Source organism: Monodelphis domestica, chromosome 1 (genome assembly GCF_027887165.1).
Source record: "Monodelphis domestica isolate mMonDom1 chromosome 1, mMonDom1.pri, whole genome shotgun sequence".
In the NCBI taxonomy this organism is placed as follows: Eukaryota; Metazoa; Chordata; class Mammalia; order Didelphimorphia; family Didelphidae; genus Monodelphis; species Monodelphis domestica.
In genome coordinates, this window is record NC_077227.1 from 13,671,183 (window position 1) to 13,694,050 (window position 22,868).

Consider the following 22,868-nt stretch of genomic DNA (forward strand, 5'->3'; position numbering starts at 1 on the left):
CCAGCCAGGAGTCCATCTAACTCTTCATGTCCCCATGGATTAGAGAACACCTATATTGTCCATGGGATTTCCTTGACAGAGTGGCTTGCCATTTCCTTCTCCAGTTCTTTTTATGGATGAGGAGACTGAGGCAAACAGAGTCAAGGAACTTGCCCAGGCTCACACAACTTGAAAGTACCTGAGGCTGGATTTGACCTCATGTATCCCTGACTCCAGACCTGGTGCACCATGTACTGAGCCACCTCGTTGGTCTCCATTGGCATATAGAGGGTGTTTGATTCATCTGTATTCGCTCCCTTTCCTCCTTCCAATGCCATGATCCTAGGGTGTTCCCTCACATAAAGTGCCAATAAGACTATTTCCATCTCCTAATCTTTTTTGATAAATGGATATTGTAGCCTCTAGATAGCCATCTTGTGTAAAACCGAGGCAGATTGGATTCCAAATATTGATAGAAACAGTCTTTACTCTTCAACAACAGCTAAAACTAGGGTAGGGGTAAAGGGCTTTAGATCCAAGGACTATTTCCAACACAGGTGATGGTGAGCTCCTCAAGAATATGATTTTTTGCCTTTCTTTCTATTCCCTTAAATGCTTAGGAACCAAAAAGATGGAATTCTAGTCAAGGCCAAAATAAATAAAAGGTAATCCTTAGCCAGTGAGTGGAGGGGCCTCTTTGGTAGGAATGGTAGGGTCTTTGTCATCTAGTTCCTGCTGATTTCTGCTAGGAGGATTCATATTCTATTATGCCATCCTGAACACGTCCCTCGTCCATACTCTAATCAGAGCCAAAGATTCATCTAGGGACATCATGTCTGTTTCCTGGCTTTTGATGAATAGAGCACGTATGGACTCTAGGGGACAGCCAGGTGGTTCAGTGGATAGAGAGCCAGTCCTACAGATGGAAGATCTTATGTTCAATTTTGGCCATAAGCAAGTCACTTAATCCCCATCACCTACCCTTATCACTCTTCTGCCTTGGAACCAATACATAGTATTGCTTCTAAGGTGGAAGGTAACGATTTATATTTTTTTTAAATATGTGGATTCTTTTTCTTTAACCCTTCCCTTCCTATCTTCCATCTTAGAATGACTACTTTATATTGGTTCTAAGGTAGAAGAGTGTTAAGGGCTACGCAATGGGAGTCAATTGTCTTGCCCAGGGTTATGCAGCTAAGAAGTATCTTGAGGTCAGATTTGAACCCAGGACCTCTCATCTCTAGGTCTGGATCTCCATCCACTGAGTCACCCAGATGCCCCTTAAAAATGTATGGATTCTAAAAGGAATGTGTTTTTATCATAGCATTTACAGACATTGTCTTAATTTACTCTCAAATTCTACACAAGGCTCACTGACCTGCCACAATAATAAATAATTTGGATAAAAGAAAATGGAAATCATTTTTAACAAAGGGAATTTGGGGGTTTGTCAACTATTTTGTAGAAAATCTGGTTTCCTAGTCTCAAGCTTTAACTTAACAGTAGAGTGACCAAGGCTGTGTCCAATGCCAGTGAAATTCAAGAGGTCAAGAAATCAATGCCAGGGGGCAGCTGGGTAGCTCAGTGGATTGAGAGCTAGCCCTAGAGACGGGAGGTCCTAGGTTCAAATCAGACACTTCCCAGCTGTGTGACCCTGGGCAAGTCACTTGACCCCCATTGCCTAGCCCTTACCACTCTTCTGCCTTGGAGCCAATACACAGTATTGACTCCAAGATGGAAGATAAGGGTTCTAATAAAAAAAAAAGAAATCAATGCCAGCAATAATTCCTGCAGAAAGCACTGTTTAATTATTGATTGTATTATTTTCCTGGGAGGCCATAGAATGTGGAAAGAGAGCTGGGCTGCGGCTCATGGTTCGAGGTCAGCCTCTCACACATCCCTGCTATGTGGCCCTAGACTTGTTAATGTTCTAAGAAACTCCTTGAGACTCGGAGATGCAAAGAGAGTTCATTTATATTATGGAAAGAAGTTCCTCCTCTGGAGCTCTCTGCACTGATGGCATCCCAGGTCCAAGCCCAGACTCTATTCTTTTTACCTCCAGAATGACAAAGTTAATTTAAGGGCATCCAATGCAGACTGTGTGCCTGGGGCCATGTTTCAAGCTGTTCACCTCTTGCTCCAGGCACTAAAGATTGCTTATTATGCTTCTGGTCAGGTCTGCAGATAGAGACAAAAATAGTGTTCAATTTGGAACACCTCATCCATTTGCACACACCCATCAGACTTACTGGTAATGTCCATTGGAGAAGATTAATGAGTTCAAAGGCCTCATTCTTAATTTTTAGGGCAGAATCAAAGAGTAAAAATGGGATGATTGGATGGATGAGGAAATGGATGGTTTGTGGAAAAGTTCTTAGTCTGGGCTCGCTCGTTTCTTACAAATATTCTGCTGGCTGTGTTCAATACAAGTGGTTTCCTTGGTGATCCTTTACATTTTGTTTCATGCATTTAAAAATTATTCCATGATTGTGTCCATAGGCTTCCTCAGACAGTCTGTCCTGGGGGCGTAGGAATAGAAGGGGTTAAGAATCCCTTACCTCTCACAGACCCAATAATGCTATCAAAGACTTCAAGATCATTAAGTTCAATCTCCTCATTTTACAGCTCAGGAAACTGAAGCCCAGAGAAATAAATGATTTCCTCAATTTGGATCAGATTAGCAGTGGGAAAACAAGGATTTGAACCCAGATCTTAAGACTGACTACAAGTTTAGCTTCCTTTTCTTCATCACCATTCATCTCAATTCAGTGAGCACTTATTAAATGTCTGCTACTTGCCAGGGACTATGCTGACTGCTGGAGATGCAAAGACAAAAGGGAAAGTCTCTACCTTCCAAATTAAAATCTGGTTGCTCAATCAGTAAGCATTTATTAAATCCCTACTGGGAGAGTAAGGTGGTTCAGTAGCTAGAGCACCAGGTCTGGAATCAGGGAGACCCAAGTTCAAATCTGTCCTCAGACATTTACTACCTGGGTGACCCTGGGCAAGTCACCTGATCCTTTTGGCCTCAGTTTCCTCATCTGTAAAATGAGCTGGAGAAGGTAATGGTAAACCAGTCCAGAATCTTTACCAAGAAGTTGCCAAATGGAGTCATGAAGAGTTAGGTGTGACTGAAGCAGCTGAACAATGACCACAACAAAGCATCTGTTTTGTGCCAGGCACTGTGCTAAGCACTGAGGATGCAAAAAGAGGCAAAAGATAGCCCCTGCCTTAAAATATCTTACAGTCTAATGGGGGAGATAGCATGCAAACATATAAAAAGGAAATAATTTTTAAAAAGAAGGAAAGCCCTAGAATCAAGAGGGATTGCCAGAGAGTGAAATGGAAATTCTAAGATTACAAAATCATGCTAAGTTTTCATGTCAGGGAAAAAAATGTTTTCTTTTAATGTAACAAAAATGATTTATTGATTCTAAAAGCCATTCCTTTCATGACTTTTTAAAAAGAACCCAAACTGTTACTTTAATTGAATTAATTACATCCTCAGACTGAATTTATAATTAATTATATATCATGCCCCTTTTTTGCTAGCTTGCCCTGAAAAAAAGTGTTTAAATGATGGCTACTATTTTTATCTTTAATTTTCATGCTGTTTTCTCCTACAGTGGTTGCCTCTTTTGATATATCTCTCTCATTGAATTGTTGACTCTTTGTATTTGCGCAGAGGTAGGCTCAGTGATGGGTGTAATTTTAGATACCTAATAAATGATAAATTAATAAACACAATCTCTGCTACTATGATGAAAGAATTGCCTCCCAAAGATCTTTTTTTCAGTTAATGCTTAAAGCCAAAGTAGAAATATGAAGGAGACAATTTTCGAGTGTGTGTATCTATTAAATAACGTGATTTTATTAAATCAACATATCAGACACTTGGAAGATTACTTAGTCCAAATCAATCATTTCAAATGAAGAAACCAAACTCAAATGGTGCAATGAATATCAATTTCACAGAGCTACGTAATGCTGAACTAAAGTCTATGTCCTTTGACTCTCAATCCAAAATTCTTTTCAGTTTAAAGTCATTATTCCTTTATTTATGAATAATATTCATGTCTCAAGAATCATCAGAACGTTCAGATTTTAATCACTCTAAACCTGTGTCCCATTGATTTGTAAAAGTTATGGTTGATGAAAAAAAGGGATGATTGGTGAATTGGTTTATCCATACGTCCTCTGTAAACTATTCCCTTTTTTTGTTTATTTTGTTTAAACTATTGAGCATTTTTTCCTAGCCTCTCACTTGCCTTCCCCTCTTCCCTAAGATTTGTCTTCATGATGTAACAACATTGTTTTTTTATTATTATTTTTTGTGTGTGACATTCTTTCCATTTAAGTTGTTGTAGCCACTGTGTATGTTGGTTTCCTGGCTCTGTTGGCCTCACTGTGAATCAGTTCATGTAGGTCTTCCATGCTTCTCTGTATTCCTTACACTCATCAATTCTTACATAATAGTAGTATTTCATTCTATGCAGGTGCCCTTATTTCTTCTCACATAGATGATTTTTGTATGTATTCCTCAATGGGCCCTTTCATCCTATTGATATCTTCCCATAGATATGATAACATTACACAAACACCAGTGGGATTCACAAATTGTCTACCAGTGATCCCTTGCTCTCATCACATGACATGCCCATCTCATCTTATGGTCAGACCTTTCTTTTATATTCTCAATATTTTATATTCTCTTTCATATTGCTTCTCATTCCTAATTCTTTGTTGGCGATACACTGACTGACTCGTGTTCATCATACACATCTCCATGACCTATTGGACAACCAATAAGCTAAATTCTTCAGAAATTCTGGCGTTTGATGAGCCATAGCCAGAGAGACTCACTGTAAAAATGCCAATGTTTAAAGATAATACAATTTGTGAAAACAAGCGAAAAGGCTATCTAGTCACATTTACCTCCCCTGGAAATTGAGCAGGTTGGACTTAATGGTATCCGAGTTCTCCTGCAGTAATATTACATGGCTCCCTACTTACTTCTCCAGAGACTGATCCACTTGTCTATCCCTAAACTACTCCATCATGAAGTTAATGGAAAGTCTCCCATGTCCAGTTCTTAAAAGAATGATGTCAGTGGCCTGGGCAAGGAACATCTTAAGAGGCTGGAAGAAGGAAGTAAGAAAAGTCTCTTCTACTAAGGTTTTTGAATCCCTTATAATTGTTTTAAATTGGGTTCAAAAGCAAGACTTTCTATTCCTCAAGGAGAAAATATTATACACTTCAAGGTATCAGAGCTTCAGAGGAAGAAATGGCCTTTGAGGCCATCAAGTCCAGTCAGGTTAATGAATTTGTCTGAGGTCAGAAAGCTAGTAAGTAATGGGACTGGGATTTTCCCCTTAATTCAAAGACTCTTTCCTCTACTTTGCTTGACAGTTTAGTCCTTACATGTATGATCTCATTGAATCATCACAACTGTGAGCTTGGAAAAAAGAAGCAGTGTGCTAGATTAGGTAGAGGTTTGACTTGGTAGTCACAAGAGCTGAGTTCAGATTCTGGCTCTATCGCCTACTACCCTCCTAAGTTTGAACAGATCAGTTAAACTTTCCAGGACTTATCTGACAATGAGAAAAGTGCTTTATAGCAAGAAAAGAGTCATCCCTATAAGGTCTATAATTACATAAAGGAATAGATTCCACGAAATCAAGAAAGTTTGCTGAAGTTCAAGTAGTAAGTTCAGGACTGATCCCAGGAACTCTGGTCTTCTCACTCCTCTCAAAGTATTGTCTTTCCGCTATCTCAGAAAAAGGTGGTTTGGGCTGTTCCCTTAAAAATAGGATCCATTATTATCTTCCTGATTATTTAACACCTGGACCATGTTTCCAAAAGCACTTTTTTGGGGGAAAAATAAATCAAAGATATGACATCTCCATAGGAAATGGGAAATAATTCATTTCTTTCCTTGTTAGTTTCTTCAACTGTGAGGGGGAAAAGTTCTCAAGCTAAGAAATCAGAATGCTTCACCTGCTATTTTCTTTCTTAGAATTTAGAATGGCTTAAAATAAGATTCATTGCAATGTTTTAAAGTAAATCTCTTATTTGTTTTCAGAATATAACCAAACAATCCAATCCAAGAAATGTAAACCCATAACTAGCAATTTAGTGCTTGAGGCAAGCAGCATGAAATGCACTCTGTGGCAAGCAGCAAGACAAATGCCTTAAGATCAAGCCCATTATTCTGGATGTGGAAATAATGCAGTGGGTAATTATGACAAGTAAAGGTGTATGTGAGCAGGAATTACTTAACATAGAGGCTCCCAGAAGGGAGTTAGCCACTCTATCTATGATCTGGGACGCCATTTTGACAACTAGATGTATCCAGGCTACTATAAGAATTATATATATATATGTGTGTGTGTGTGTGTGTGTGTGTGTGTGTGTGTGTGTGTGTGTGTGTGTGTGTGTATGTATATATATGTTTATTCCTTGTACCTTCTTCATTCTACTTTCATGCTATAAATCTCCTACTCTCCTACTCTTATAGTTCTGCACAAATGTGGCGCCATGTTTGTATACCCATCCATCTTGCTCCTATCCAACGTTCAAAAAATATTTCTCAAGGTCTACCATGTAAATGGTTTCATTGGACCTAGAATATACTGGCAATGTTTTTGTCCCTTGGAAGCTGATAATTCAATTAAGGTGTCAGACATAGCCATATAAAAAGGTCTGAGCCAGAGAAGGATAGGCTAAGGTGGCCAAGACATTCCTTGGAAAATGCAAAGCTTGAATTGGCTCTTGACTCAAAATATGGAATTTATTATATCATATATTTTCTAATACTTTGGTGATTCTCTGATCTCATCCAGGAGTGCCAGTTAGGTTCTCTCCACTAGTGATTCCATCCTCTCTTTTCCATGCCTTTCTTCCCACCCAGGTCCTTGGGTAATGGTTTATCCACTGGTCTCAAAGCACTCTTCTAAGTCTTTTTATATTCTTTTCTCAGTTCAGCTTTCAGTTTGTCTGTTTCTCTTCTCATACACTGATAACAGGCATCCAGACCACTTTTTTCTTCAATTAAGAATATTCATCTGGATCATGGAATATGCCATAGTCTATTGATGCCCTTTATGTACCTATTATGTCCCATTCCATTGGCCTTCAAGTCATTTTCATTTTTCAAAGGAGATAGTATTCCAAAATTACCAGGCATATAACTTCAACAAAAATCAATATTAGTTTTAAGAAAATGGAATGTATTTTTATCCAAAGACCCTGGAGCTATAGTTTTGAGAAATCCTAGAGGTGATCTGGGCTCCTTTCTCAATGAGGACATTAAGATTTAGGGAAATCAATACTGATTTGCTCATGATCAAAGAGATAATAAATTCATGGGCTGAGGCCTAACTATATTTTCATGATATCTAATGAGTTTCAAGCCTATCTTTTTAAAAAGAAACCTAGCACAGTCCCTGGCATATAATAAGCACTAAATAAATGTTGTTGATTGATGGATGGATAGAACTTATGAGACATATTTTGACCTGGCATCTTGCCTTAGCAAACCTCTATAGTAGTTTGTCTAGTTCATTGAACATCTGTTGGATAAATACCAAGCACTGATTGTTTGAAAAACCCTGGACTTTCACTAGGGGAGATGTAAAGCGTGGCTAAATCATGGCCCTCATTCTTATGGAGGAGTTTGGTTCATGGCTTTTGTTCAGGTGTTAAAGAAATCATATTGTGTTAGGATATTGGGTTCAAGTGTTAAGAAATGCCATCTACCCTATTCCTATGTTGTAATGGTGACATGATGTGCCAACCACAGATTTGCTACAGTCAATCCTGAGCCAATTTCTTTGGTCAAGGAGGCTGCATCTTCATATGTAGATTGAAGTACTGAAATGTGAATGGTCAACAATGACTAAAAAATCCTTTACAGCATTAGAGATTTTAGTCAATGGCAGGAAGTGGTGTGTGTGTGTGTGTGTGTGTGTGTGTGTGTGTGTGTGTGTGTGTGGTGTTGGAAGGATTTCCATGGTGATTTGTTCAGTATGTCAGCATTGTCATTCTGTAGACAAGAAAGGGAATGGGCCCTAGGCTAGGGAAGTGGGCATCCTGCTGCCCTCTGCTCCCATCTGACATCATTTGGACTATCATAGCTTGGGACCACATTTTAGGTAAGAGGTGGATAAGCTGAAGACTTCTGAGAAGTGGGTGATCAGAACATGGAAAGGACACGGGTTTTACCCTAGGAAGTCTATTGGAAGGAAGCAGAGATGCTTATCTGGGAGAAGAGAAGATGGAGTGATGTCATAACTATCTTCAAGCATGCAAAGGGCTGTCAAATCATAAGAGCATAGAACTAGAATAAGAAAGAGTCTTAGAGCAGGAGATCTTAACTCAGGCTCTGTCAGCTTGGCTGCTCTTTTGGAATTCTTTGAGATCTGTATTTTTATAGAATTGATTTCTTTTGTAATCTTAAGCTTTTTTGCATTTAAAAGCATGATAACTGTGAAAGGGTTACAGGCTTCACCAGAGTGACTGTCAAAGAAGTCCATGATGCAAAAAAAGGCTAGGCATCTTAGAAGCTCTATGGAACCATTCATTCATTTTACAAATGAAAAAAAAAATGATCACCAGAGAGGTCAAGTGCTTTTACTATGGCCACACAGGTAATAACAGAAAGGTCATCTGACATCAAAATTTAATACCATCATGCCTCTTTGGCTTCATGAAACAGAACCCACATATAGAAACACAACAAATTAAACTGGGTATCATGACCTGTTTCTGCTAGAAGTTATCACTAGCACAAAGGATAAAAGTCTTTCCTTGGAGTGAGTAAATTCCTCCTCGTAGGAGGTCCTCAAGACAGCTGGATGGGCTCCTGCCAAGCATGTGAGATTTTATTTCTAATACAGATAGGAATAGATGAAGTTACTTCTTTTTACACCCTTGCCTTTTCTCTTTGAATCAATCATCTGTATTGGTTCTAAGGCATAAAAGTGGGAAAAACTAGGCAATGGGGAATAAGTGACTTGCCTAGGGCCTCACAGCTAGGAAGTACATAAGGCCAGATTTGAATGATGGACCTCCCATTTCAAGGCCTGACTCAATCCTCTGAGATACCTACTTGCCCTCTGTGCAGTTACCTTTAATTCTAAGCTGCTATGCTTCTAATGTTATTGATTATGAATTTAAACTCGGAAAGTTGAAAACTGATTTTAGAAAAATTCTTCCCAATGACCTTTGGGTCATCAATACCTTGGAGTCTTCTAAGATGAAGTTATTCTATGACTGATAGCCAAATAATATCCTGGGTGAATATTTGTGTTAAAATAATGGGAGTTTGTGTTAGGAAATACACAAAGAAAAGAACTGGGATGTTTCTAAAGATCACTACTAAATGAAACATTGAGTCACAATTGACCAATCCATTCCATCAAAAAATAGTCTTTTTTTTAGTCAGTCAATTAAGCACCTAACATGGGTCAGGAATTATATTAAGTGCAAAGAAAGCAAAGGGGAGGGAGAAGTCAGTGCTCTTAAAGAGCTTATGATCTAATGGGAAGACAACATGCCAATAAGTCGATGCAAACAAGAAGTTAACACAGGATCAATTGGAGATAATCAATGTGGAATTACACTAGCATGAATGAGGATTGTGAAAGGTTTCTTTTCAATGAGCTTAAAGTTTTATTAACTGAATTTATAATAAACTCATTTGTTGTCTGAGTTATACCCTGAAGGTATAGGGACAATCTAAAAGTGTCATTGCATCTAAGAGCTTCCCAGATGGATAAAGATCTGTGTTCAAGTCCTAACTCTATCGCTTACTGACTGTATGACCCTGAGGTTTTTACAAATAAAATCCTGTCTCAGCAGATTTTTTCTCAGAGGAGAATTTTACAGAGAAGTAGAAGAAAGGTCAGACTAATAAGAAAGACCATATTTTCCAGGACTTTGAACTTTCCTTTTTAGGGGGATATACTTAGAATTCTGTAAGGGAGAAAAAATTGATCTGATTCAGGAGGATGGGGCTTATTTAAGGGAAGGTGGGACAGGTACAAATAGTTTAGAAGGGGTGTTCCAATATGTGTCACCACAAGAGAAGAAGAGATAGATCTTCCTGAAAAAGAGATACTGGCATTTGAGATTTGGGGTGCCTAGAACTATAAGTGATGGGCAGATGGTAGGATATAAAGATGGCCACACAGTATATGAGGACCTAGATGTGACAGCTGGGTTCATAAATCAGTTGACAAGCATTCTTTAAGTATTTATTATGTGTCAAGTCCTGTGCTAAACACAATGATATTAAGAAAGGCAAAAAACAGTCCCTGCCCTTAAGGATGGTGATATATATGGAATATATTATATCACATATAATATTAATATATAATATTTATTATGAATAATATATAATGAAAGTACCAATATAATGGAGCTAGGAACATGAAAACTCCTGGGTACATGCACAATAGTTACAGTATTGATGGGGGAGATCATCTCAGAGGGAACACGGGACCAGGGGGATTGGGTGGGAAAGTCAAGGTAGAATATGAGCTAAGTCTTGAAGGAAGTCAGGAGGCAAAGAGGAAGAAGGAACACATTCTAGACATGGGGGACAGCCACTAAAAATAATATGCTAGAGTTAAGAGATGGACTGTTCTTAGAAGGAACAACAGGATGGCCAATACCACTGAGTCATAAAGCATGTGTGACAAGATAGTGTGAGAGAAGGCTGGAAAAGTAGTGAGGAGGCAGCTGGAGATGGGCTCTAAAAATTTTTTATCGGCTGTCCCAAAAGTCTTAGTGCCATTTTAGGCTTTAATCAACTAAAATCATGCTAAGATGTTGGAGATCTGACAAGTCTTTCTTGCCAAATTATTTGCAGGTCCCCAAGTAGGAGCAAGGGAAATGAGAGAAAACAAGAAAGAACAAAGCGGGCATCAGGAGAACTGAGGTAGCTAGTAGCTATCAAGGCAAATGTATTGAAAGTTACATCTGTTTTTATAGGGGGAGAAAGCAAGCTGGGGATTTTGCACAAGTTTATGAAGGTAAAAAATTGATAAAGTGATACAATGAATCCGTTGACCTCTTCGAGTGTACCCAGTGATTTCTATAAGATAATTGATCAACATGTAGCAGCCCAGTTTACACTCCCAAGGAGAATGTATACATCAGTGATTTTGCAAGATGAGAAGGAAGGGGAAGTTTATGGCTACAGGTCTTGGGGTGAAAAGGTGAGATACGTGATGGACTTCAGCTGCTTTGTGGCTCAGGGTGGTCCTTAATAGAGTCTCAGGTTTTGTTTTTGGTTTTGTTTTGTTTGCCTTCTATGCCTCAAGAGCTTTGATCAATGAAGCCTCAGACTTTGCCCCTCTGCAGAGATCCATGCCTTTGATTCAGGTGGCAATAGGGAGCCTGTGGGATTTACTGAATAGAAGTGATGTGGGCAGACCTGTGCTTTAGAAAGATCAGCTGGACCCTGAACAGAAGATGGAAGAGACCTAAGACAGGGAGAACAACAAGCAGTCCATGACAACAGTCCAGGTGTGAGGAGGGAAGGACCTATTCCGGGAAGGTGGACCCACCAGAGGAGAGGAAAGGGTGAATCCAAAAGATTTTATGATGGGAAAATTGACAAGATATGGCAATTGATTGCCTATATGGGGTGAGTGTAAGTGAGAAATCAAGGATGACACCAACATTTAAGCACGGGTGCCTGGGAGAGATTGGCACTCTTGATAGTAGTAAGCATGTTTGGAAAAGGGAATAGATAAGTTGTGTTTTTGATTGATTGGATCTGACATGTCTACAGAACAGCCCAGTTCAAGATGTCCAATTGTCTGTTCCTGATGTAAGGCTGGGGGTTAAGAGAGAGGCTTGAATTGGAAAAATAGTTCTGAGAATTTTATGCCTAGAGATAACTCAACCCAAAAGAACTGATGAAACCACCAAACCGTACAGTATAGAGAAGAAAAATCCACGCCCTGCAGTAGCTTGAATCAGCAGGGGAATGTGAAGTGAGCCAGGGCCAAGAGGCATGGCAGCCTGGAGGACTCATGCTTCCTTCCCAATTGTTGGCACCTTGAGACAAAGCAGCATTTACTCCAGGATACTTGGGGATCTGCCTTTTTAGAAAGCCTCCTTTTAATTTCCTAATACTGGCAACATTTGCAACGTAGCATTCCTCAGGCTTTTCCCTAAAATAAAACCTAAAAGCAAGCACTACATGGAGAATAAAGTAGTGTTCTATCTCCATCGGACGAGATTTTCAATTCAAGCTCTCTGCCTTTAGCTTTTCAGGGTGATGGGATTACAGAATAAATCACAGACACCTAATTAAAGGCAGAAACCATGTAAGGTTACAGATGAGAAAGGCTTCTTTTGGGTAGTATATCTTTAAATAAGAACGTTTACTCTACTGTAGGCTTCATGAAGACCAGGGCCAAGACCTAGCTGAACTTGGCATCTCTCCTCAGACCAACATATGCTCGCATCACTTCTCTACTGAGCAAACGTGGTACTTCAGACATCAACACATAAGCCCCAAAGTATTAGAATCACTTTTCAACTAAAAATCCTCCTTTCTGTGTGAGATTTCCAAGAGCAGTCAGCGTGCCCTCAATCTTGGGGGTCTGGGAAGGCTTTAGACACCAATCTTTCTAGTGCCCGCCCTTGTCCTAAGAAGGCAGCCATTTCATAGCAAATCTTTGCAAGAAACAAAGAAAACTTTCCACTTGGCATTTGGGCATCTCCTTCCCTTGAGGGAAAGGGCCAACTTCATTATAATTTGAAACTTGTGTCCTCGGCACCTAGGAAAATGGCTGGCACATTATGACCACTTAATGCTTATTCTTTGGGTAAAGTGAAAGAGAGTGGAGACGATGATCTCGGTTCAGATCCTGGTTCTACACTTGGGTTATATAGTGAGGAATTTAGAGGGACCAGAGAGGACATCGAGTCCAACCTTCTCATTTTCCAGATGAGGCAACCAAGGCCCAGAGAGGTGGTAACTTTTCCAAGGTCTTCTGATAAAATCCATCCTACTTTCTACAACATTATATATGACCTTGAGCACATTCATCAACCTCTTCGGGTCTTAGTTTCCTCATATCTAAAATGAAAAGGGTTTGAATTTTGCATTTGATACAACTTATGTGACATCAGGAAAGTCATACAAAGTCTCTTGGCCTCTGTTCCTTCTCGGTATAAGCTTTACTCTGTGATTCTAGGATCCGATCAGATTAGAACTGCCTATATCAGTGATGATGAACCTTTTGGAGATGGAGTGCCCAAACTGCAATTCTCATGCTGCATGTGAGCTCCCCACCTTACCCCAGACAGAGGAGTGAGGAAGCAGTATGACCAGAATCCCAATGGGCTGCAGGGCAGAGGGATGGGTGATGAAAGAGATGTCGTCTGGGGTGTGTAGAGAGAGGGAGGGAAACAGCCCCCTCCAGCATGCATGTGCCATAGATTCACCAACAGGGGCTGTATGAAAGAAGAGTCTAATATATCAGAAAGGAATGGCTAAGGAATTGCCTCCCTTCCTGTGAGGCTTTCCATTTGATTCCTAAGCAAAAAGTCAAGAACTAGATTAAAATGGAATCTTAAATGTTAATTCCACATTCTTGAATTCTCAAACTAATTTATGAGTGAGTGGTGACATTTCTCACTGAGACCTATTAAGCACAGAAGCCATTGGGGAAATTGCCTTGCCCATATCCATAATGTCTCCAAGTATTTCCAGTGCCCTGTGTGTGATCAGGACATTTTGTTCTTGATTTTTATGGTCTGTTTTTTTCAAAGAACATTGCTCCTCCACCAACCTCTCCAACCTTTTCTGCTGCTCCTCCATCCTGAGGCTCAACCTCTGGACTAAGGCAGCCCTGGAATATGTTGAAAAAAGTTAAATACTGGTGTTTTGGCCAATGCTTGCTCTTTAAGAGAAGAATATGTATCGGCTTCTAGGAGATCCCCGTCAGCAATATAACTGATATTGCTTGAGAGTGCCGCAAACCCAATTCTACTCAAGTATTTTAATCTCTCTTATCAGATCTCATCTCCGGACACTCATTAGCTGTCAACCATGTTATCTGGCTGAATTTCTCCTTGTCTTCAGGAGTGTTACATGCTGCTGCTAATGAGCTCCCTGAGTCCAAGGGCCATGTTTTTGCCTCTCTTTGTATCCCCAGCCCTAAGCAGTGTGCCTAAGACCTTGCTCCCTTATTGATGGATTAATGCCATATAAAAGTTATAATTCTCTAATATCTGGTGTTGAAGTCAGGGTTAACATAGCAGCATTCTTCAGTATGACCAGGATCGCTGGTTTCATCATTTAAACTGTCCGCACTCCATGCGGAACTTCCCATACAAGTTAGTAGTCAAGGGCCTTCGTGACTTAGAATCACTGAAAAACTCTCTTGCCTTATATCCAACGTGCTGAGGAGCCCCTACAGGCTGAGCTCTCCCAGTCTTTGGACCAAACACCTATTGTCCATTGTCAGAGCCATCCTTGAACTCGTCTTCACTCAGTAGCTACTCCCAGTGGCTGGGTGTCACCAGCAGAGCTTTCCAAAATCCAGGTCAACTCCTTGTGCTTAGGAGACATGGCAATAGTCTTAATGTAGAGGTAAAAGGCATCCAGGCTGTGTGAGCTTGTTGGTGGGGAAACCCCCTCTACCAAAGTCCTTGGCAACCCATCTATAAACATTGTGGATTGCCGTCATAGTCCTCATATATGTGGGGTTTTTTTAAACTTTACCTTCTGTATTAGAATCAATACTGTGTATTGCTTATTGCTTCCAAGGCAGAAGAGTAGTAAGGCCTAGGCAATGAGAGTTAAGTGACTTGCTCAGGGTCACACAGCTAGGAATCTGAGGTCAGATTTGAACCCATGACCTCCCATCTCTAGGCCTGACTCTCAACCCCCTGAGTAACCTACCTGTCCCATCATATGTTTTATGGCTTGCAATATCCTTTGCCTATGTTGTATCAATCAGTCTTCACAGAAACCCATTTAAGCAGGTTGTCTCTGAGTGATGAATTTGGAATCAAAGGACCTGCCTTTGCTAATTACTTTGTTTCACCAAGTAAATTGGTGAGTCCTTCTGGACCTTAGTTCTTGATTTATTAAAAAAAAATCAAATTAGCCTAGTTGTCCTTGGCTTCTAAAATTCCTTCCAGGTATAAATCTATGATTCTATAATCATCCCCATACTACAGATATAGTCAGATATAATCAAAAGATTAAGGGACTTGAGTATAATCACATAATTAGTAAATACAAGAGGCTACATTTGAACTCAGGTCTTCCTAATTCTTTTTTTTTTAAACCCTCACTTTCCATCTTAGAGTCAATACTGTGTATTGGCTCCAAGGCAGAAGAGTGGTAAGGGCTAGGCAATGGGGGTCAAGTGACTTGCCTAGAGTCACACTATTAGGAAATGTCTGAGGCCAGATTTGAACCTAGGACCTTCCATCTCTAGGCCTGACTCTCAATCCACTGAGATACCCAGCTGCCCCCATGTCTTCCTAATTCTAGTATTTATCTATGAAGTCATATTACTTTATGTGTCTGATAGTTGTCCGAATCTCAGAGAAGTGAAGAAAATGATCTGTGCTCACATAGCTAGTAAGTGTCAGATGTAAAATCTGAACCTACATCTTCCTGATCCTCAGTGTAGCATTCTATCCACTCTGATGCCAAAATTCTGATTTCTAAAAATTACGAATAAAAAAGGAGCCACCCAAATGTATGTGTAGATGCTCCTTTCATTGTTACATTAACCTTCTTTGACAGATGATGCTGCATCATGGGAGAAGTGCGAGCTCCTAGAATTGTCCAGCCAAAGAGCCACAGCCCACTGCATCCCAGAATACCATGGTTAGGGTACACTCTGGTCATCTGCCCTAATTTCATCCATGACCAATGACCTATGAAAGATCTCTAGGCATCGCATGCAAAGAAAGAAGTCCAAATGTCTCTCCCTTCCTAAGCAGGTCACATTTTCCTGTCATATGCAATAAGGCCAATCATTTCTTCTTCTTAGCCCTATAAATAAAGAAGGGAGGAAAGCAGGAAGGTCATTTTTTCTCATGATGTGACCATAAAATGTTATAGTTATTAGAACTGGCATTGAAATCCATGGACTGGGTGGCAGAATACTAATCAATACCAAGGGCTGTCATTTGAAATGGCACACATTAAGGCACCTAATTTTCTTTTCTCTCTGGGAAGAGTTGTTTGGCTTAGGGACACTGACTGACACTGGAAATGGCCCCTGATGCTTGATTATTGGAAGAAAATTGCATGGAAAGTCTGGTAAATGAGATGGTATGCACAGATGAGGTTTATAGATCCCCACATGGGCAGAGAAGGGATCAATTCAAAAACTCAGCTCTAAAAAATGTATCAGAAAACTCCCATTTGAAAAATGAAGGAAAGGAAGGGAAGAGAAGAGAAGAAAGGAAGGAAGGAAGGAAGGAAGGAAGGAAGGAAGGAAGGAAGGAAGGAAGGAAGGAAGGAAGGAAGGAAGGAAGGAAGGAAGGAAGGAAGGAAGGAAGGAAGGAAGGAAAGAAGGAAGGAAGGAAGGAAGGAAGGAAGGAAGGAAGGAAGGAAGGAAGGAAGGAAGGAAGGAAGGAAGGAAGGAAGGAAGGAAGGAAGGAAGAGAAGGAAAGAAAGAGAAAGAAGGAAGGAAGGAGATATCAAGGGAATATGTCAGGCACTTTGATAAGTGCTTTACTAATATGATCTCACTTGAACCACATAATCCTTAAAGGTAGGTGCTATTATTATTATGCCCATTTTACAACTGAGGAAACTCAAGCAATGGTTATATGATTTGTCCAGCTAATTAGTTCTTGAGACTGAATTTGATCTCAGGTCTTCCCAAATACAAGCAGGGCATTCTAACCTTTGCACCATCTAGCTACCCCTACAAGTGGTCGGCTAGTCTCTCCACGAAGAGATCTAGGGATGGAGGAGCCACTCACTCCTGCACAGTCCATGTTACTCTAGGACAGCTCTAATTGTCAAAAAGTTCTTCTTGACATCAAGCCTTAGGTTTACCTCTTTGCTCCTTCCACCAAAAGGCTCTGGTTCTGTCCTTGAGACCAAGTAGAACATGGCTAACCCCCATTTCCCTTGATAGTCTTTTACATACAGGGAGGTTGTGGACCCTCCGTAAGGGATAGCTCCAGCTTGTCCTAGAAATCATGCAGACTCAGGATAGATGCTTAGCTGAGTCCCTGCTCCCGGCTGGATGCAGTGATGGAGGTGGGAAGGAAACTGGCGTTACTGATTACATTTTCTATGAAGCAATTCCCCATGGAGCATTTTGGGTTCACACTGCATACATTGCTTTGCTGGAGGCTTTGCAGTGCCTTGGTTTGAAGTTATAGGCATTCTGAAGCACATTGACATTAGACGGTGGGACCTACGGATTACAAAAGACTTGATGTTGTTGTGTTTGTGTTTGGTGGCCTTAAATATCTCTGAGTGAAGGCTGTGATTACCTGGGGCTGTAATCCTAGGATTGCCTTTGACCCTGAGAGACAGCTTTAACAAGATTTAGGAAGTGAGGGGCTGTGAGGAGATCCTGTTTATTCTCTCTGTGTGTCTGTGAGAGTGGTTTAATCCAGTCTAATCTTAGACTTTCTCTAGATAAAAATAGCCATTCTTGGAGACCAAGGTGAAATTCCTTGTGCAGAGAAAGTTCCATTGGACATCATGAGTCATGTTGAAAGGAGCCTTGGCTCTACGACAGGATGCCACTGCTGTCCCTGATATAACCTCGAGCCTGCGAAGAGCCACTGTTACAAGAGAGGAACCCCTCAACATAATACCTCTGACCACAAAATAGAAGAGATATCCAATAGCAGTTGAAAGTTAGGATCCAGGAGGCCACTTCCAACTGGGTCACAGTTGAAGCTAGTAGCTGATGGGCCATTAACGAGTGTACTGACATTTCCCAGGGAAGCTGGTGGAGTGGCGGAAATAAAATTGTTTCAAAGGTTACTTTTTATATATTCATTGGATATTCAAACTAATATCAGTAAGCTCACTGTGCATGATTTTTTAGGGGGGGAGCAATTGCTTTAGAATATTTCTTCACTATAAAGTTCATTTCAATTCAACAGTTACTTAGCATCCTCTCTAATGCTGAGTGAAGTACAAGAGAAATAACAAAACAATCGCCTGTCCTCAAGAAGTTTGCAATCTGTTGGCAGTGGAGGGGGGGGCGGTATGTGAAACATACATAACGAAATAGAATTCTGTGTCATATGATAAAAGAAAAGGGTGGATTCAGACAAAAGGCTACAGGAAAATTTGAGGAACAAAAACAGGCACTTTGGGGGCAAGATTAGAGGAGTTGGAGAAGCAGATCTCTGAAGAAAAGGGATTTAATAGAGAGAGCTGAGGACATTTCAGGGAGGGTCTGGGAGAAGGGGAGAGCAGACCCAAGATGCAGGGAATGACCAAATGAGGTCCTCAAATCACTAGTAGTGCCATTTGACTGGATTATTGATTGTGGAAAATAAGCCACAACATAACTACTGTCACAGACACACACAGAGAATAAACAAGATCTTCTGTCAGCCCCTCACTTCCTAAATCCTGTTAAAGCTGTCTCTCAGGGTCAAAAGCAATCCTAGGATTACAGCCCCAGGTAATCACAGCCTTCACTCAGAGATATTTAAGGCCACCAAACACAAACACAACAACATCAAGTCTTTTGTAATCCGTAGGTCCCACCATCTAATGTCAATGTGATGCCTATAACTTCAAACCAAGACACTGCAAAGCCTCCAGCAAAGCAATGTATGCAGTGTGGACCCAAAATGCTCCATGGAGAATTGCTTCATAGAAAATGTAATCAGTAATGCCAGTTTCCTTCCCACCTCCATCACTACCTCCAGCTGGGGAGCAGGGACTAAGATGAGCATCTATCCTGAGTCTTAAAACCATACTGAAGATTTAGCATTTTATATTATAGGCAGTAGGGAGCCCCTGATGGTTTGGGAGCAGGAGAGTTAAAGGACAAACTTATTTTGAAAGCTCTAGAAAGGACCAGTTAGGGCAAGGAGGGATTAAAATCAGAAAGGAGAATTAATAGGCTATTATAATAACTTAGATGAGAAATTTAAAGGGCTTAAACAATGATGGTGCCATAGAGAGAGGGAGACCCTGAAAAAGAAGGCAGTTGATGAACTATGGGGACATAGAGGAAAGTGAGGATGAGAGAAGGGAAATAAAAGGCAATGATCTTTCCAGGCTATTTTTGTTGTTGTTGTTGTTGTTGTTGTTGTTGTTGTTGTTTGTTATCAGTTGTGTCCAATTTGTGGGACCCCCTTTAGGGGTTTTCTGGATGCTGGAGTGGTTTGCCATTTCCTTCTCCATCTCATTTTACAGATTAGGGAACTGAGGCAAAAAGGATTACATGACTTGCCAGGATCATACAGCAAAGTAACTGTCTGAGGCCAAATTTGAACTCACATCTTCCTGACTCCAGACTAGAAATTTTATCTCATGTACCACATAGCTGCCCCTTTCTAGACTGTGTATGAAGACATATACTTTGCCATCAGTAGAGTAAAGGAAATTTGGAAGAGCTAAACAAAAACCATTTGGTCACCTAAGCACAATAATTTAAAACATATAAAAAATACAAAGTAATTTCAGGGGACACTAACAGATGTGGCATCAGGGGAAGCTTTTTGTAGGGAATATCCATTGAAAATGTGAACCTATAGCTCATGGAATGATTTTGTGTAAATTTTTAATTCATAACCGAAGAGATAATAATTGAACCTATTGGGGAAAAAGAGATCACTAGCATTTTAGGAGAGAGATTAGGAGAGATCCCTGGATGACTGACTTACCCCATTTAAGGGGCATAAGAGGAATCACAATCCATCAAAGAAGAAGGAATAATCAAACTTTCCACATGAAATTGAAAAGTGTTGAGTGACATGTGGCTGATAAATTCAAATGGTAGAAAATGGGCATCAGAAGTAGTGATTTAGTAATGTCTAATGGGGATAATGTGTAATAGAGATCACCATGTTTGATTTTTCCAATTTTTCCAAACTATGACCAAGAGGGAACAAATAATATTGGTGATGGTATGCATGATGTTGACAATATCTCAAAATTAAAAGTCCTGTTAAATCATCACTTAATTAATGGATCATAGTATATTTATCACCTAGTATGGTATTTTATTAGATTTTAAATCAAGGAAGGATATAAATTGAAGATGGAGAAAAAGTAGATGAATGAAGAGACCAGTAGTTTAAAAGGTGGTGGAAAAAGAGAACAGATAGGATGAAAGAATGGTCAAAATTCATGCATGAAAAGACCTAGAAAAGGCAGCCAGGTTGTTAGCTGAAAATCTAGAAGGAACTTTGAAAATCCTCTCCTACAAACCACTCTTTGACAAGTGGAGAGCCAATTAGTTTAGCCATCTTAATTGTAACTCATCCAGATCATCAGTTGACTGACCATTGACTGTTCCATCTTGTGATGTTGACTTTGTGAGAGATGGAGATGATTGTGATGGAAAGAGCTTAGGATATCCATGGAGCTGGGCCTAAATCAAGGCCACTTGAATCTCCTCCATATTCAGGAATAGAGACTGACCCTTTGGGACATTAAAATGAGTTTTGAAGCAAACTTACATTACTATTATTTAGAAAATAAGTAGAAGTTGACAGAATTGAAGGGGATGCACACAGCATATCTGATGGGAATGAAGGGTAGAGGGTGGGCTTTAAAGACACTAACATCCACAATGGTCCCCTAATCAAAATGAAGAAAAAAGGTGATGTTGATGGGCTCATATTTAGAGAGAATACCTCATAATTAGAGTTACTACATATGTTTATTAATATCTTTAAAATTCTATCACATTGTCACATAATTAACAGATTAAAGTAATGTATTATCTTATTTATTCATCAAGCAGTGTTGTATGGGTTTTTTCCCTTTTCCAATCAAGAAGTCTTTTTTTTCCCCCTCATGATTGCAAAAGTAGTTGGTATCTGCAAGAGTAAATTTTGAAAATTTTATGTAACAGTGGATATCATATTTTCTGTCTGCTGTTGGACCTGATTATATAGATTGGCCTCAGTGTCCACTCAAGGATTCTCAGGTCTGATCAGGAGTAGTAATGTAGTTTTATGTGTAGAGAGAGTATGAGAAGGAGATCGGGCAGATTTAGATCCTTATCCTTGCTTTGTCATGTGATACTGGTTTAAGATGACCAATTTATGAAAGATAGCCTTTCCATGGTTTGTGAGTACCAGATGCCAAGTGGCAGAAATAAATTTATTTTTCCCTTTCCCTGTATTTCTCAAAGCCATATAGGAAAGTCTCTAGAATGTGTTGTTGTATTCATCTGTGTCCCAGCTGTGTCTGACCTGACCTTGATAGGACAGTTTCTGGCTCCTTCCCTTTTTTGGCTGTGTAATCAAGGTCAGATCACTCTTTGCCTGACTCCCTCCTTGTCCCACTTCTCAGATCTTCCCTCAAATAATATCTACTAAATAACTGTTTTTTTTCCCACTGGGATAAATTAAGAGGTTGGTGTATCTTCAATGAACATTTTTAATACCTCTGTACAAAGTGTTGTACTTGAAACCTATGGGACAATATACAAAAGTTTAAGGCACTAAACATACAGAACACTGAAGGACAGTCTTATAGAGGGGACAAAATTGACAGTGATGAAAACTTAGAACACAATGGCCAGGGTCTTAGAGGGGAGAGGAATGAACAGCAAGATAAAGTCAATATAGACGACTCCTGGTCACAGAGTCCAAGTGGTTTTTTGGATTCTAATCCATTCTGCTATTCGTCTACGTTTTATGGGTGAGTTCATCCCATTCACGTTCAAAGTTATGATTGTCATTTGTGGACTCCCTGGCATTTTGATTGCCTTCCCTAATTCTAACCTTTTCTTCTTCGGCTCTACCTTTTAGTCCAGTGATTTACTTTGAATCAGTGCCCCTTGTCCCCTCCCTTGATGTTTCCCTTTTTAGTCCCTCCCTTTTTCTTCCCTCCCCCTCCCCCCTCTCTTTCCCTCCCTTTTTGTTCTCCCTCTCCCCCTCCCCCCCTTGGTTTTCCCTTCTCCTTACCCTTGTTGGGTAAGATAGAATTCAAGATCCCAATGGATCTGGATGTTTTTCCCTCTCAGAGTTGATTTCCCTGAGATTGAGGTTTAAGTAACCCCCCCCCTCTTCCTCTCCTTCTTATAGGAGTTTTCTTCCCCTCCCCTTCCCATGTGAATCTTTGTGTGAGAACGATTATTCTATTTGGTCTTTCTTTACCCCCTATTTATACATTACATTTTCCCCACATATTAGCATACATAGATTGATATAAATGTGGTCCTTATAGAAGAGAGTTTGAGTAAAAGAAGAAGATAACATTTTTCCCCTTTCCTTAATATTTACCTTTTCAGGTATTCCTTGCTCTTTGATTTTCGGTATCAAACTTTCCACAGAGCTCTGGTCTTTTCTTTGCAAAAAGTTGGAAGTCGTCTATTTTGTTGAATGCCCATACTTTCCCCTGGAAGTATATAGTCAGTTTTGCTGGGTAGCTGATTCTTGGTTGGAGACCCAGCTCTCTTGCCTTTCTGAAGATCATGTTCCATGCCTTACGATCATTCAGAGTAGAACTTGCAAGGTCTTGGGTGACCCTGATTGGCATTCCTTTATATCTAAATTGTCTTTTTCTGGCTTCCTGTAGGATTTTTTCGTTTGTTTGATAGCTTTGGAATTTGGCAATTACATTCCTGGGAGTTGTCTTTTGGGGGTTTAGTGTAGAAGGTGTTCTGTGAGCTCTGTCAGTGGCTGTATTGCCCCCTTGTTCTAGAATCTCTGGGCAATTTTCTTTGATT

At 40.1% G+C, this 22,868-nt stretch overlaps 1 protein-coding gene across 7 annotated transcripts in view; it reads left to right on the forward strand.

The window, feature by feature from the left end:
- The window catches only part of PRKG1 (protein kinase cGMP-dependent 1), a 1,271,158-nt gene that overhangs the window by 1,072,127 nt on the left and 176,163 nt on the right, over positions 1–22,868 (forward strand). For 5 of the 7 annotated variants that reach the window (XM_056819190.1, XM_056819201.1, XM_056819221.1 and 2 more), the window contains one exon: positions 10,853–10,921. The exons of the other annotated variants lie outside the window; for them this stretch is intronic. In XM_056819190.1, coding sequence (XP_056675168.1) covers positions 10,853–10,921 — 69 coding nt within the window. The remainder of the gene's footprint in view (positions 1–10,852; positions 10,922–22,868) is intronic. 7 annotated transcript variants of the gene reach the window in all.